Here is a 15,049-nt window from a genome sequence, read left to right as displayed (position 1 = left end):
GTCTGGGGTCCCAGCCTGTAGTGCAAGAGCACCCTTCTTCTTCTTGGAAGGTGGTGCGGATCCTGAGTGGCTTTCGCCGCTCTGGTTGGTAGGGGCAGAAGCGCAGGTGGACTGGGTACTTGAAGTTTGCAAAGGCACAATGACCAAAGGTCTCAATGCAGGTATTGGCTGCGGGGTGATGTTGGCAGGACCAACCTCGGTGTGAAGGACTTGGACTGACACTGTCCCAGCTGGGAGACTCTGAGATGGGGTGGATTGAGCTGCAGCTGCCCCTGCAGCCTTCTCACCATGGCTACTTGGGGCAGCAGATGACATTGCTGCCCCAGATCCACGTGGCCTGGTGACAGCAACTTTCACCGCCACACGTAGCTTAGACTTGGAGACATGGAAGTCAGCATGGGAGTCATCCTGTGCCGGTTCAGTTGACAATATGGGCCGGTTTAACAAGGGCTGAGCTGGGATCGTGTCAGCTACATTTCCCACAACCATTGGGGGGGGGCATAGGTGGGCACGATTGTTCCTCCACACACTGGCCTCTTGAGCCAACCTGCACATCCTGGCCACGTCCCCTACCGCACCCACCTTTTCGAGGTCGGCCACCTTTGCCTCCCTTACTGCTTGGTCACCTCCCAACCATGGCACTGATGTTGTTGTGCGTATGGGAGTTGCAGTAAACAATTGTCCCGGGCAATTGGGGTGAAAGGGGTAGGGTACTAGATGGAATTCGTACCCTAGTGCTCTAGCAAGGCTGTCTGTGACCCCTGGGGAAGATGGCGGGTCACGCAATGCACAAGCACCCCGAAAACAAAATTAAATGTGCATGCAACCCCTGGTAGACCACTTGCGTGGGAAAATGAACCCGCACTACGCTGTGCCACCCAGAAACACAAAAATAAGCGTACGTGTGATACACACAGCTTAGAATGACCTCTGAAGGGTTACGCAACACACGGGGGCAGTTGGAAAATACGTGCGCGACTCACCGTCTGCCTGGGAAAAGAACGTGAAAAAGACGCATGTGTCCGCGTTGGCAACACAGCCGCCAAAAGAAGAAATGAACGCTGTCTGAGTAAACAGGGAGTACGAACTGGATCCGTTGTGAAGTAATCGCGTGTGAACCAACAAGAAGTACAACAATCACACGCTCGCTCTCCACAAAAAGCATGTATAAGAAAATGGCATCCTACGCCTACCTTTAAAGCCAGCCCACACATGCCACATCACTTACGCGCGTACGCGCTAAGGGCACTCCTCCAATTACACGCAGTGCCTCCCGGACTTGCACTTTTTTCACGTGTACAATGATCATGCACCCTTGTTGTGGGAAACTCCTGTGCGCATTACGTCACAGACGCGCTTACGTGCTAAGGCCCTTCCTCGAATTACACGCTGACGTGTACTTTTTTCACATGCCAAATCACTCCGTATCAAGCTGGCCACACGACAACACACAGAAGACCACGCTCCTGCCCAAAAGGCCATTTTCCTGCCCCACAGAGCCCCAAGCACGCTCCCACCTGCCATCTGCTGCTGCCTGCCTGCCTGCTGCCCACGTGCCCTGCTATTTGGTGCCTGCATGTCAGCCATCTGCAGTGGTCCAGTTGCTGTGTCCACCCCTGTTGGAACAGAAGACTCCCGACTGGGATACCATCACTCCACAGCCCAGCCCCAGTACCCAGTTGCCCACCCACACCTGCCTCGAGGGTCGCCATGTCGGGGCAAACACAATCTGAGACCACAGGCGACCCCCAGCCAGAGAGGCAGAGGGCTACCAGCTTCAGCAACAAGGAAGTTGGTGTCCTGGTGGAGCAAGTTCTGGGGCATTATGATGCCCTCTTCACACCATCACGCGCCTACATGGAAGGACGGGAGAGGATCTGGGAGGACGTAGTGGTTGCCATCAGCGTGGAGGGGGTGGCAACCCGTGACATCAAGCATGTCGGAAGCGTTGGGAGGACCTCAGGTCCAGGACCCTCAGCAAGGCCCAGCGCCTCATGAAGGCAGAGGATGCAGAGGGGTGCTGGGTCAGCCTGAGCAACATCCAGATGAGGGTCCTGGAATGCATTAGCCCAGCGCTCCACGCCCAGGTCCTTGACAGGCAGACCCATCTGGAGTTGAGCGGTAAGTGGCCATGCATTGCTGTGTGAAACAGGGCATGTTGCAGTGTGCTGGTAGTCAGCTGCTTGCCTGTATGTGTGACATAGGCCATGTATGGATGTGTGTGTGCAGGGACATCATGGTGCTGCATATGAGACCAGTCATGCTGGAACCACATGGATGGTGCATGTGTTCCGATGCAACAGGGGGAGCTGCATGCAGAATGCACACATGAATGCATGCCTGTCTCTTTTCTTGGACATGGATGGGGGAGGGAGATGGGTGCTGCTCTCATGTACATGTATGGTGTACATGTTTGTGTGTCTGAGAAGCGTGTGTGTGACTTTGAAAAGCCATGGATGCATGACACATGTCCGTGACGATTTGTTGATTCACTTATGCAGTCTAGTCACCCTTGTATCCACTGTGTCTGTGGTGTACGGGCCCTGATGCATGACCCTCCAGTGATGTGTGTGCATGGGATCAGTATGAGCCAGGATTCATGTGAGTTTGAAGCCAAACCTTTCTGTCAATAGAGGCCCTTGAACATGGATGCTGATGTTGATTGCATGCGCCGTGCCTGTTTCTGCATGTGCATTGCCTGCATGGACCCATGTGTTGTGGAGGGACAGGATGGAAGTGATGTTTGACAGCGCCACTCATGTGTTATTGCTTCCTGTCTAGGGGTCTACTGTACAGTACCCTGATGCTTGTGTTCTACGCAGCGTTGAGTGAAGAAGAGGGCGGAGACGGCACTGTGCAGCAATGCGGCGGGGATGCATCCACCGGGCGGCGACGCAAGGCCCAGCCACCCTCCCAGGAATTGACATCATCCGGGAGCGAGGGGACTGGTGCCGCATCTGCCATTATGGCTGTGGCGGAAGGGCTGGGTGAGCCCCCACAGTGGCTTCCAATGGCGGAAGACAGTGCAGAAACATCCAGGTTGGTGGTCTACACAGAGGAGGAGGATCCCGCTACTGACCCGCACATGGGGCCTGGTGGGGGTAGTACAACTGGTGCAAGTGGTGCAGTCCAGGGCCAGGGGCAGGAGGCAGCACAGGTCGCCGCGGAGGGGCCTGTGCATGTCGCTGTCCCTGACCCTGTGACTGCACCACCATGCACCAGGAGGGATGCCCCGTCCCAGGCCCATCCGAGGGTAGGGGGGAGGCCCACGTCATCTGGCTCTCCACTACCTGCGGACGAGGAGACCCCTGATCGTATGGGTTCCGTCCTGATTGGTGTTGCATTGCACACGCGTGTCATTCGTGATGACGTGCATGCTTCCTTGGCGGACCACGCACGCCATCACGAAGAGTTGGGAGGGGCCCTGGTTGGAGGTTCCTACATGTGTCGAGCACTCTGGCGGCCCTCTCCTCCTCTGTGGAGAACATGCGCTAGTCATTCTCCCTGCCGTCTTCCGGCCCAGATTCCACCAGGGCCCCCTGTGGACCTTGCCCGACCAACGCAGCCAGCTTGGTGGAGCTCCAATCCCTGCCACAGTCGGGAGTTGAAGGTCCAGCAGAGGTTAACACCCCACCAACAGGAGACCAGCAGATGGAGGATGTGCAGGCATCATCGGACAGGGCATATGGACAGCAGCAGCAGCAGGCTCAAGGTGGGAGCGATGATGGCTCGAAGCCATCAACATCAGAGGGGCAGGCATCGGCCAGAGGGCAGGAGGACCCTGGAATGGGAGTGTCTTCCGTGTGGCTGCGGTTGGGCCAGTGGATAGATGCGAAGCGGCGGCTAGCGGAAGAGGCGCGGATCACCATGGTCAGGGCAGAGTTCTCCATGAGCCGGGCATTGAGGCGGGCTGAGTGCCTCGAGGCAACTCGCAGGGAGTTGGAACAGGCCATGACTGCAACCTTGCGAGACCTCTGGGCCAGGGCAGAGGCCCCCCTCAGGGACATCGACATGGAGTTCGATGATGTCCTGGCCCGGAACATCACAGAGTGAGCCGTAGGACTTGCCCGCCGCCATTGTATATAGTTAGTTAGTGTTAGCTTTCCTTTCTGTTTTTATTTGTTTTGGGACGCTTGGACAATGCCCCACGTTTTTGTATATAGTTCTTCTTTAGGTCGTTTTTTTTTTGATAGGTTTCATTTCATTCGTTGGGTTCATGGACCCTGGAATCAATCTTTGTAAATAGTTGAACTGTGGATTTATGACAAAAAATTTATTTTAAATCACCATAGATCAATGGATTTTAAAATGTACGTATCATTTGGATTTGCTTTGGTGGACGGAGAATTTGGACTTACTTTCTTTTCGATTACTTTGGATTGAGACTCAATTTATTTTTTTCATTTTTGAACATGCATTTCTTTTCTTGTTTAAAATATTTTTCATGTTTTCATTCCATTTATTTCATTTTGTGCAAAATACATTTTGATTTATTACTTCCATGTGTGGTATTCGCTCATTGGTTTACTGCATGTCACAATGTGGGTTTACACAATCACTGGCACCCAGTGTGTGTGTGTGACGGACATGTGTTGATGTACATAGTTGACTTTTGGTTTGTTTCATGAAATAGGCCTTTCAGTGTGGGGTGGATGGGAAACTTGATTGGGTCTCAAGACTGGGGTGGCATGCAGTGGTATTTTGGTGGACATGAGGCCCATGAATGTGCATCTTTATGACATGTTGGGGGGGACATGAGTCTGGGCCTGCTGGCAGGTCCCCGTCAATGTTGGATGGGTGCCCGTCAATGCTGGATGGGTGAGGGTGCTGGGGGACATGAGTTGGGGACTGTTGGCAGGTGCCCGTTAATGCTGGATGGGTGGGGGTGCTGGGGAACATGAGTCGGGGCCTGCTGGCAGGTGCCCGTCAATGCTGGATGCGTGGGGGTGCTGGGGAACATGAGTCGGGGCCTGCTGGCAGGTGCCCGTCAATGCTGGATGGGTGGGGGTGCAGGGGGACATGAGTCGGGGCCTGCTGGCAGGTGCCCGTCAATGCTGGACGGGTGGGGGTGCTGGGGGACATGAGTTGGGGCCTGCTGGCAGGTGCCTGTCAATGCTGGATAGGTGGGGGTGCTGGGGGACATGAGTCGGGGCCTGCTGGCCGGTGCCCGTCAATGCTGGATGGGTGAGGGTGCTGGGGGACATGAGTCGGGGCCTGCTGGCAGGTGCCCGTCAATGCTGGATGGGTGGGGGTGCTGGGGGACATGAGTTGGTGCTCACTAGTGCATGGTGACATGTGGGCTGGCTGGGGGGCATGCCCAGGGTGGATGGGCTGCCTACGAGACATGACCAGGGGTGCAGGGTAGTCACCTGTGGTATGGGCTGCCTGCAGGGCTGGGGAGGGGGTAAAGGGCACACCTGGGAGGACCCACACTGCCAATTCACGTGCAAAACTCCCCGTGGACCCCTCAGAATATACGTACCCCGCTCTGCAAGCGGAATCGCTTGTGAAACTCCCCGCACACCCCCCAAATACACGTACCCCGCTCGGCCAAGGCCTACCGCGTGTGATTCTCCACGCGCACCCCTCACAATACACGTACCCCGCTCCTCAAGGCCTATCACATGTGATTCTCCATGCGCACCCCCAAAATACACGTACCCCGCTCGCACAGGGCCTATCGCGTGTGATTCTCCATGCACACCCCTAAAATACACGTACCCCGCTCGCACAGGGCCTATCGCGTGTGAAACTTCCCACGCACCCCAGAAATACACATACCCCGCTCTCACAGGGCCTATCGCGTGTGATTCTCCACGCGCACCCCTCAGAATACATGTACCCCTCTCCCCAAGTCCTATTGCGTGTGATTCTCCATGCGCACCCCCGAAATACACGTACCCCGCTCGCACAGGGCCTGTCGCGTTTGAAACTTCCCGCGCACCCCAGAAATACACGTACCCCTCTATCACAGGGCCTATCGTGTGTGATTCTCCATGCGCATCCCCGAAATACACGTACCCCGCTCCCCAAGGCCTATCGCGTGTGATTCTCCACGCGCACCCCCGAAATACACGTACCCCGCTCACACAAGGCCTTTCGCGTGTGATTCTCCCCGTGCACCCCTCAGAATACACGTACCCCGCTCCCCAAGGCCTATCACCTGTGATTCTCCACACGCACCCCCGAAATACACATACCCCACTCGCTCAGGCAGGGCCTATCGCGTGTGATTCTCCATGCGCACCCCTCACAATACATGTACCCCACTCCCCAAGGCCTATCGCGTGTGATTCTCCACGCGCACCCCCGAAATACGCGTACCCCGCTCGCACAGGGCCTATCGCATGTGATTCTCCACGCGCACCCCTGAAATACACGTACCCTGCTCGCACAAGGCCTTTCGCATGTGATTCTCCCCACGCACCCCTCAGAATACACATACCCCGCTCCCCAAGGCCTATCGTGTGTGATTATCCATGCGCACCCCCAAAATACACGTACCCCGCTCGCACAGGGCCTATCGTGTGTGATTCTCCATGCGCACCCCTCAGAATACACGTACCCTGCTCCCCAAGGCCTATCGCGTGTGATTCTCCACGCGCACCCCCGAAATACACGTACACTGCTCCCCAAGGCCTATCGCGTGTGATTCTCCACGCGCACCCCCGAAATACACGTACCTTGCTTGCACAGGGCCTATCGCATGTGATTCTCCACGTACACCCCTCAAAATACACGTACCCCGCTCCCCAAGGCCTATCACATGTGATTCTCCACGCGCACCCCCGAAATACACGTATTCGGCTCGCACAGGGCCTATCGCATGTGAACCTTCCTGCGCACCCCAGAAATTCACATACCCCGCTCGCACAGGGCCTATCGTGTGTGATTCTCCACGCACACCCCTCAGTATACACGTACCCTGCTCCCCAAGGCCTATTGCGTGTAATTCGCCATGTGCATCCCCTAAATACACGTACCCCGCTCGCACAAGGCCTATCGCATGTGATTCTCCATGTGCACCCCCAGAAATAGACATACCCCGCTCACACGAGCCTTGTCGCGTGTGATAATTCCAGCGCACCCCAAAAATACACGTTCCCCGCTCGCGTAATTGCAGTGTAGCAGACCTGTAAGCTGGTCCAGGGTTAGCACGGCCCTTTGCGCTGCATTTGGGATTTCAATGGCTTTTCCTTGCGCAAGGGGAGTTCTTGGGGGCGCAACTGGTGCTGCGGGATGTTCTCTGCGGCAGCGCTCATTATGGCTTGGGAATTCCATGAATACGCGGTGCGCCAGAATGCTGTTTAGCGCACACGGCTGGCGCACGCTGGCGCACGACCCCTCTCTGCGCTACTCGCGTGCGCTGCCTCTGCGCTGAAATCTATGAATTACCCTGTAAATGATTTGTATCCATGAACTATATATACTTATGTGAACATCCTCGAAATTTGATGTGAAATGACATGGCTGCAATAAATGTTGTTCTTTTGTTTCCTCTTAACAAACATGGAAGCTTTTCTGAATTTTAGTGTAGAAAAGCCTGAGAGAGGATGCCAGCTCTCGGCAAGTGCTTGCTACCTATCCAGTGCACAGACTACCATACAAACATATTCTTAGTATAGCATGATATAATCCTAACTAAGTAAAAAGTTAGCCGACTTTGTGGTTTGCAAGTCCCCCGCTCATTCAGAAACAGCTTAAGCATCTGCATGCAATACATGCCTAATTCTGGGCGTCCTTCCCTCTAGACATACTTTTTGAACCCCAGTGCACATGCATCGACAGAAAATGTTGGCTTATGGATTTGCAAATGTGTTGTATTCAACCTTCATGGAAGAGGGGGCACCGCTAAAAGGAATTGCAGTGATAAGCATTGCTCGTGGCTCGTCTTCAGTTCAGGGAAATACCAGTGTAAGGAGGAGAAGCATTAAAACAATCACACCACGATTTAACGAGGAATTTGAAGGAGAAGAGGGAGTCTGCTATCATGTTACCAAAGAGAAAATAGCAATTCGCCACGGATTCACTATGAAACATAATTCCTTGTGTTTTGAGCATGCAAGCAAGTACATTCAATTGCAATTGGAGAAATGCACTTTTCAAAACGATTTGCACCCCCCTCCCTTTTCATAGATGTGTTTGGTGAAAGCCTTTCATAAATATAGCACCATTTCCGATAGAGACGATTTCATTGGTCGAATGTGCCTTGTGTTTGCAGTTATGGCAGGTATTTGCTAAGCCTAGAGCTTCACGTTATCTCTACTTCTAGTGAAATGGAGTCTCGGTGCATTGATAGAATATTCATAAGAGTGATATGCATGGGTCTTATCAGTTTGAACTTTACAGATACAATTTTCTGAAGGTAAATATGGCACTGTGATTAGTTCTCACCTTCGGTAAACATGTTCCCCTCTTGGATGCCTTGGTTCAAAGTCCACATTATTACTATTGAATGTAAGTTTCGTTATGATTAAGAGATATTATATTTTATTTGATGTTCTCACTTAACCCTGATTGGACTCCAGGGGCGATTGTCTCTTTAGCCTTAGGACAATGATGGTTATTATGCCATTTACCTCTAAGAATTAGTTATAAATGCACAAGCTCTGTGACATTCCCATTGACCTTTGCTTTTTTTAACATATTCAGCATAATAAGTTGTTGGACACCTAGATTTCAGTGCTGGCCTGAATGCCATAGAGGCTTTTTGTGACTGATATACATGAGATGTGCAGACATAGCTGTGCATCTTTAGCACATTTTTGGGCAGCGATAAGTCATTTGAGCAGTACTTCTTTTTAAGGCACTCGCCCCAGAGCTCAGTTTGGCAGGGTCTTACAAGCCATGCCCGACCGCCGACAAGTGGGTGATAGCCTTTGCACCATGGGGTTCATTCATCATGCGCAAGCCCAATACCCATTAAAAAATAAAAACAAGATGGCCACTGCTATAGGAAAAATGACATAGTCCCCTTTCTATTTCTATGATTGTGGCTGCAGGCGAAATGAGTGCTTGGACTGGAGCACAAAACTTTGGTCCAGAAGATAAGGATGGAGGGAGGGGGATGGGGAAAGGGTAAGGTTTGTTTTTCTGTGGTGGAGATGTGGGGATGCAACAGGGAGAGGCTACCAGGTCCCACCCCAAAGTCAAGATGGCACCTCCCAGGGAAGGGCGTGGGTGGCTGGAAACAGCGGAAGATACACATCAGCAGTACACAATGTGTTCTAGCCCGCTGTTCCAGCCAGATAATTGGCTAAGAGCCCCTCTCCGGGTGCGAATGGTGGTTCTTTGTTGAAAGAGAATTACTTTAAGATCGTTGGTACTCGAAATACAATGTAGATCATTTCAGGGCCAGATAATGAACCTCAAAGCTGTCAGGAAGCCTCTGCTGGAGCCCCATGGGATACACTTTATAGACTGCTTTGTCCAGCAGACAGAAGAGTTTATCTAGAATGTGTGCCGTGGTCATTTGGATTCTGCATACTGGACAGGAAGACCATGACTGATATGGAAGCAGAAGTTGACATTTTTTCTTTGTTTGAAGAACATTTGGATACTTATCTTCAATTCCTTAACCATGTAGAATCTTCTGTGCCTATAGAAGGCACTTTAAGCTGTGCCAGCTCTTTATCCAGTTTGTTAAATTCTGAGACTTTCATTGTGTTAAGAAGGCACAGAGAATCGGAAGCCAGATACAGTTAATAGAGCTGATTTTATTTTGGCAGGATTAGTATAGGCAGCTGTGAAAACGGACACTAACAAAAATCCTGTAATCGCTGTTTCCCATTGTATGTAAATTATACTCGGATACTTCGACAATGATGGGAATAGGACCAAGAGCCACGAGGACTTAAAAACATTCTATTGCGGACTGGTTTTACCAGGGCTGTGTCATCTCCTTGTTTTTCTTTAATATTTATCTTTCAGTTATCTCAAAGATCTCAGAGGAATTGTAGCTTTCTCTTCTAGACTTGACAGTAATCGATACTCAGCCCTTATTTATGCTAACAATTTGATGCTGCTGTCTAAAACTCTACTGGTTTTCCAAAAGCAAATTAATACCATAGACCAATATGCTGGTTTGCATGGTCTATAAAAAATGTTTGAGGGCCAAAAAAGTCTTTATTTTGGAAGTGACAAGCAGACGGCCCCATGACTAATTCTTCACAATAAAATTAGGATTAGCTTACTCTTGGATAGGCATTTGGGAAACTAATTTAGAACCAAAAGCGGAACAAATGTTTAGTTTCGGGGATGCTTCTTAACAATGAATAGGTTCCATAGATGACAATAGATTGTTCTGGCTTTGATGTGCTATATGTCCGTATTAGGGGAGATGCGCTGATAATTTCGGAGACAGGGAGCAGGGGTGTGAACAAGCAGTGACTGTCTGAATTCTGTTTCATCTTCTTGTGCCTCTCCCTGGCGACCATCCTCACTCCTTCTTACCAGTAACACAGAACTGTATCTGCTTCTCACCCGCACCCTTCTATGCATGAAAATGCTTCTTCTCGCCATTCCCAGACTCCTGCCTCTCCCTCTGCCGCTGTGATTGGCTCCTCACCTCTCAATCTGCTGGAATACCACCTTGCATTGTTCGTTGTGACAGGCTTCACATCTGCTGTCCAGTGTAAACACCACCTTCAACAACAGAAATGAAAGAGGAGAATTTTTCGTTTGTTGAACAAAAATAAAAACACAATCAGCAGCCAGCCATGTGCCGGGTGCTAATGTCATGATTACCTGCTATGACGGGCAGCCTTTGTCATTACCAGCCCATATCCATCACAGAGGCCCTTGCGTCATTGAGGCATACTTTAGCTTGGACTATTCGCAGTTAATAGCAAAACCCACCCACCATGGCGGGTATTAGGCTCACATTGTTACCCCTTGCATTATATAGCTCTTAAACTGAAGAAGTAAGGAAATATATGGGTCTCTGTGAAAAAAGAGATTTGGGAAGCACACCTCCTTTTTATTGCAATTCCTATATGATCACTTGGCCGATACGTGTCACGCAAATCTTTTGCCTACACACCTTAACATTATGGTCCAATTTACGATAAGAAACACAAAACATTTGCCCATGTCGATGCCATTTGCCTTTTGTACCTAAGGAACAATAGGGTTGAAGGAATGTTTTGGGCGACTATTTTGGGGATCTTGCAGAGAATATATATTCAGGCAATCCAGACAAATTCGACCTATGGACTCTATGTTATATTATTGTACCTTTGTATAGAACACATAGACATTGCTAGGGGGAGCTGAGGGGGCTATAGTCCCGGGTCTTTTGGTTGTAGCCCCGGATAGAAGCTCAAGGGCTACTTCCAAAAGGCTGGCTTGCCCCGAGTCCCGACAGTCCCGACATTAGTCTAGCCCCGGATCTTTTCCAGATCTAGCAACAACCCTGATAGAGCGACAACTGCTGGATAACATCTTAGCACTGATTTCAGAACAGGAACAAACATAAGAGCTGTACATTGGTATTAGGAACATTAGGCCCTGCATAGTTTTCCACAGTTTCTTAGAAACAAGATAAGCAACAATCTTTTTGAGAGAAATAGAAGACTACTTCAAAGTGGTAAAGCCAGGGCAACCCAGTCAAACTCTGAAATATTTTTTTGTTTTCAAAGTAAGAGCTGATACAGAGACCAGAGAACAACCTTGGTGTAGTAGCAAAACATATCCATAAGGAACTTGGGTCATAATCCATAGTAGTCACAGTGAGTAATGCATGTTGCCTTAAACACAATTCTTCTTCAGACTAGCAGCCAGTGTAAGAAATTGAGTGCTTGTTAGGCAGATCCTTTACATCTGGCCTGTCCTGCTATTAGAGTTGCAGAATTTGGTAGCCTCTATAGACATGATAATGGATAATAGGTAAACCCATGAAAATTATTAGGTGAGATAGTAGAATAAGCAATTTCAGGTAAGTTTAAATGGAAAAAAGGAAAATTCTATGCAGCAATTTAATAAAATGGAAGCCGGATTTTAGAACAGCTCAAAGGTGTGGTTACATGGTAAGTTTTCTGTCCCTAAAGTTAACTATGTGTTTTTCTTGGATAACAGGGTTGAGGCATATGCCCAATTAACTAGACCATATCCCCTTTGGCCAGTGCTGGTCACTGGTTCCCATCATAACCATTTTATATTAAGCTTTGGTTTATAATTGTCATGTGCATATGCTTCATAAAATACATGGCATATTGCATCTGTGATATATCTTCAAATACAGTGCAAAAGGTTCCCCAATGGCTGATACTTACAAGTAAGGTCCCTGAAAAGGTCAGAGGTGGTATACTTCCTGATTTCTCATATGGTATCATCACTGATGGCATTTGAAATGTCTTAAGTGATGTCATATGTGATGCTTGCTTTTCATGAACACAATCATGGCACACAGCAAGCACCTCCTCCCTCCCTCCCACCCCACCAGCATGCGCCGATGATTCCATTAGGCATAGTGCTGAAGTACAACCATGGCTCACAATATGCTCCTCCTCCCTCCCTCTCATCCCGCCAGCGTGAGCCCATGAGTCCATTAGGCAGCATGCTAAAGTACAGATGTCACAAAAATTAGTCTACGCTCTGCCCCAAAGCACTGGTATCATGGACACCCTCTACATTACAAAGGATTATTTTCATTAGGCTACATGCCAATCCGCCTTCATCCAGCCTTAACGTAGTAGTCTCCAACCTACCTTCTTCCTCCATGGACCCTAAGGCAAGTGCACAGCTACCTCCACTAACCCCCACAACTTCTCCCACAACAGTATGGCTGCTATTACCTCAACTACTTCATGCTCAGTTAGTTGATAGACATGACCCTAGCCACCCTGCCAAGCCCAATCACAGCACACCCCCTCCACCTTATCACCAATGACAAGCAGAAAGGCAAGACTAAGCCCACACATAGGTTGCAAAGACCTCAATTCACCCCACACCAATTAAGCACAACACACTTGCTGATCTAAATGATTAACTCAATAAGCAGCCATCCCATCTGCCCCTCACCATTAGGCCAGCCACCTTCCATCCAAACTCACAACCACCTCTTAAAGCTGCTACACCCATAGACTCATCTTCCAGGAGCACTATTCCGCCCTCCTGATCTGCACCCTCATTAATGCTCACTCCCTACCTGCCCATGCTCTAGACATCAATGATCTCATCACTAAACACAACCTTGACGTTATAATCATCTCTGAGTCCTAGTTTCACAAAGCCTCCGGCCCTGCCCTATCCTTAGCCATTCCCACAGGATACTCAATCTTCTGTAGCAACAGGCCCACCTCCAGGGGAGGCAGTGTCGCAATGATAGCCAGAGACCACCTCCCATTCAGACAGATCAACACCTCCTTTGAGGGCAACACATATCTATTCTCGCTCAAGCTCTCACCCTCAGCCAAAGGCACCCAAACCATCCACCTAATCTTCCACCCACCTGGCCCCTCACAGAACCTTTAAGCAAACTTCAGGATAACTTAAAAGCTTCCTCCAAAATCATTTTACTAGGAGACCTAAACCTGGGCTTTCAAACCCTAATGACCCCCCAGCCACATATCTATGCAATGCCCTTGTCACCCTCTGTTTTAGTCAGTGCATCACTAACCCCACACACAAGAAAAGTGCACTCTGGACTGGCCTGCCAATCTTAACTGAGAGGTTTCTACAAGCACCATCACTACATGCCTCTAGTCAGAACACCACATCATCCACTTCTCTGGACCCCAGCCCACTCAACCCAAAACCGTAGCCAATCAGCTACGCCTGTAGTTACACAAAGCTCATGTAAACTCACAAGAAACAACATCCTACATCTGCTCGACACACCATGCCTCCAGCCCCCATTCATCACAGACCCCAAGTCATTAGCCGACATATACACTACAAACCTTGCAAAAGCTGTTAATTCCATAACCCCTCCAGCCCCTAACAAAACCAAAGACGTAAGACATCCAAACTTTGGGTTACCCCATACCTCCTAAAACTATGCAACCAGAAGTGCCAAGCCCAGCTAATGTGTTAAAGATGCCCACTGACACGCTGAAGGAAGACTTCCCCAAAATCTCCAAACTATATAAAGACAACATATTCACAGCAAAATCTAAGTCAGTCGATTCCAGAATTAGCAATGCCAAATCCGACTCCAAATATTGTTACCATCTTTAGGGAATTAGATTCTCCAGCCTCTGCCCACTCACATACCGATACTTGGTGCTAAAACTTCCAAACAAATAACACCCTTAAGAAGAAAATCCTCCTACATCAAGCACAATTCAATAAAGACCCCAAAACCACAAGCCCTAGCCATGCACACACCCCCAAATCCCTCCACCCTAGTTCCCATTCAAAGACATATCAGAAACTGAAGTCATAAAGTTAATAATTTATAATATATGTATTTTTATGCTTATACCTCAAAGAGCTTTATTATAACAGTCATAAAATAACACATTTCAGACACATTAAGTTCACATAAATAGATAAATAAAAGAAATAAGTACAACTATCAAATCAAATCACAAGTACATGTCAAAGATCATCATGACAATAAATTCATTCCATCTTATCAAATTACATCATTTTGCAATTTCATTTGAGTCTTCTAGTATGGGATCAAATCTAACTCAACTGCCCAATTTATCGAATTTTTGTCAAGGATGGAGTCCATTATGCAGTCTGAAAATTTTTTCAAATTACAATCGTGCAAAATACAATTGGAAAGCCAACTGACAACTAGAAAGCTGATTATGTAATCAAAGCATTATTCCCCACTTTGCCCAGCTTTAGGTTGGCCTTCCAGATTTTAAACAGAGCTATATGCTTGGTTTTGTGCTCAGAATTCAAGCAGTAAAGCCAAAAAGCATCACTCTTGATGTTATTACAGTCAGACACAAAAGGACTCAGCAGCTTTATATATAGGGGTCCATTCTCCCTGCATTCTGTCAGGACGTGTTGTGCGGTCTCCAGCTTTCCCGTAACACCACATGAACGGCAAATTCTTTCTTTTGGGGATACCCCGCTCTGGGTCACTGGAAGT

General features: G+C 49.1%; 1 protein-coding gene across 2 annotated transcripts in view; it reads right to left on the bottom strand.

Moving 5' to 3' along the window:
- LOC138516014 (uncharacterized) overlaps nt 1-15,049 on the bottom strand; it is a 536,325-nt gene that overhangs the window by 58,272 nt on the left and 463,004 nt on the right. For both annotated transcript variants that reach the window (XM_069630815.1, XM_069630816.1), the window contains one exon: nt 10,568-10,644. In XM_069630815.1, coding sequence (XP_069486916.1) covers nt 10,568-10,644 — 77 coding nt within the window. The remainder of the gene's footprint in view (nt 1-10,567; nt 10,645-15,049) is intronic.

This window comes from Ambystoma mexicanum, chromosome 6q (genome assembly GCF_040938575.1).
Source record: "Ambystoma mexicanum isolate Mex_15411 chromosome 6q, UKY_AmexF1_1, whole genome shotgun sequence".
Lineage (NCBI taxonomy): Eukaryota > Metazoa > Chordata > Amphibia > Caudata > Ambystomatidae > Ambystoma > Ambystoma mexicanum.
This window is presented reverse-complemented; position numbering and strand designations above follow the sequence as displayed.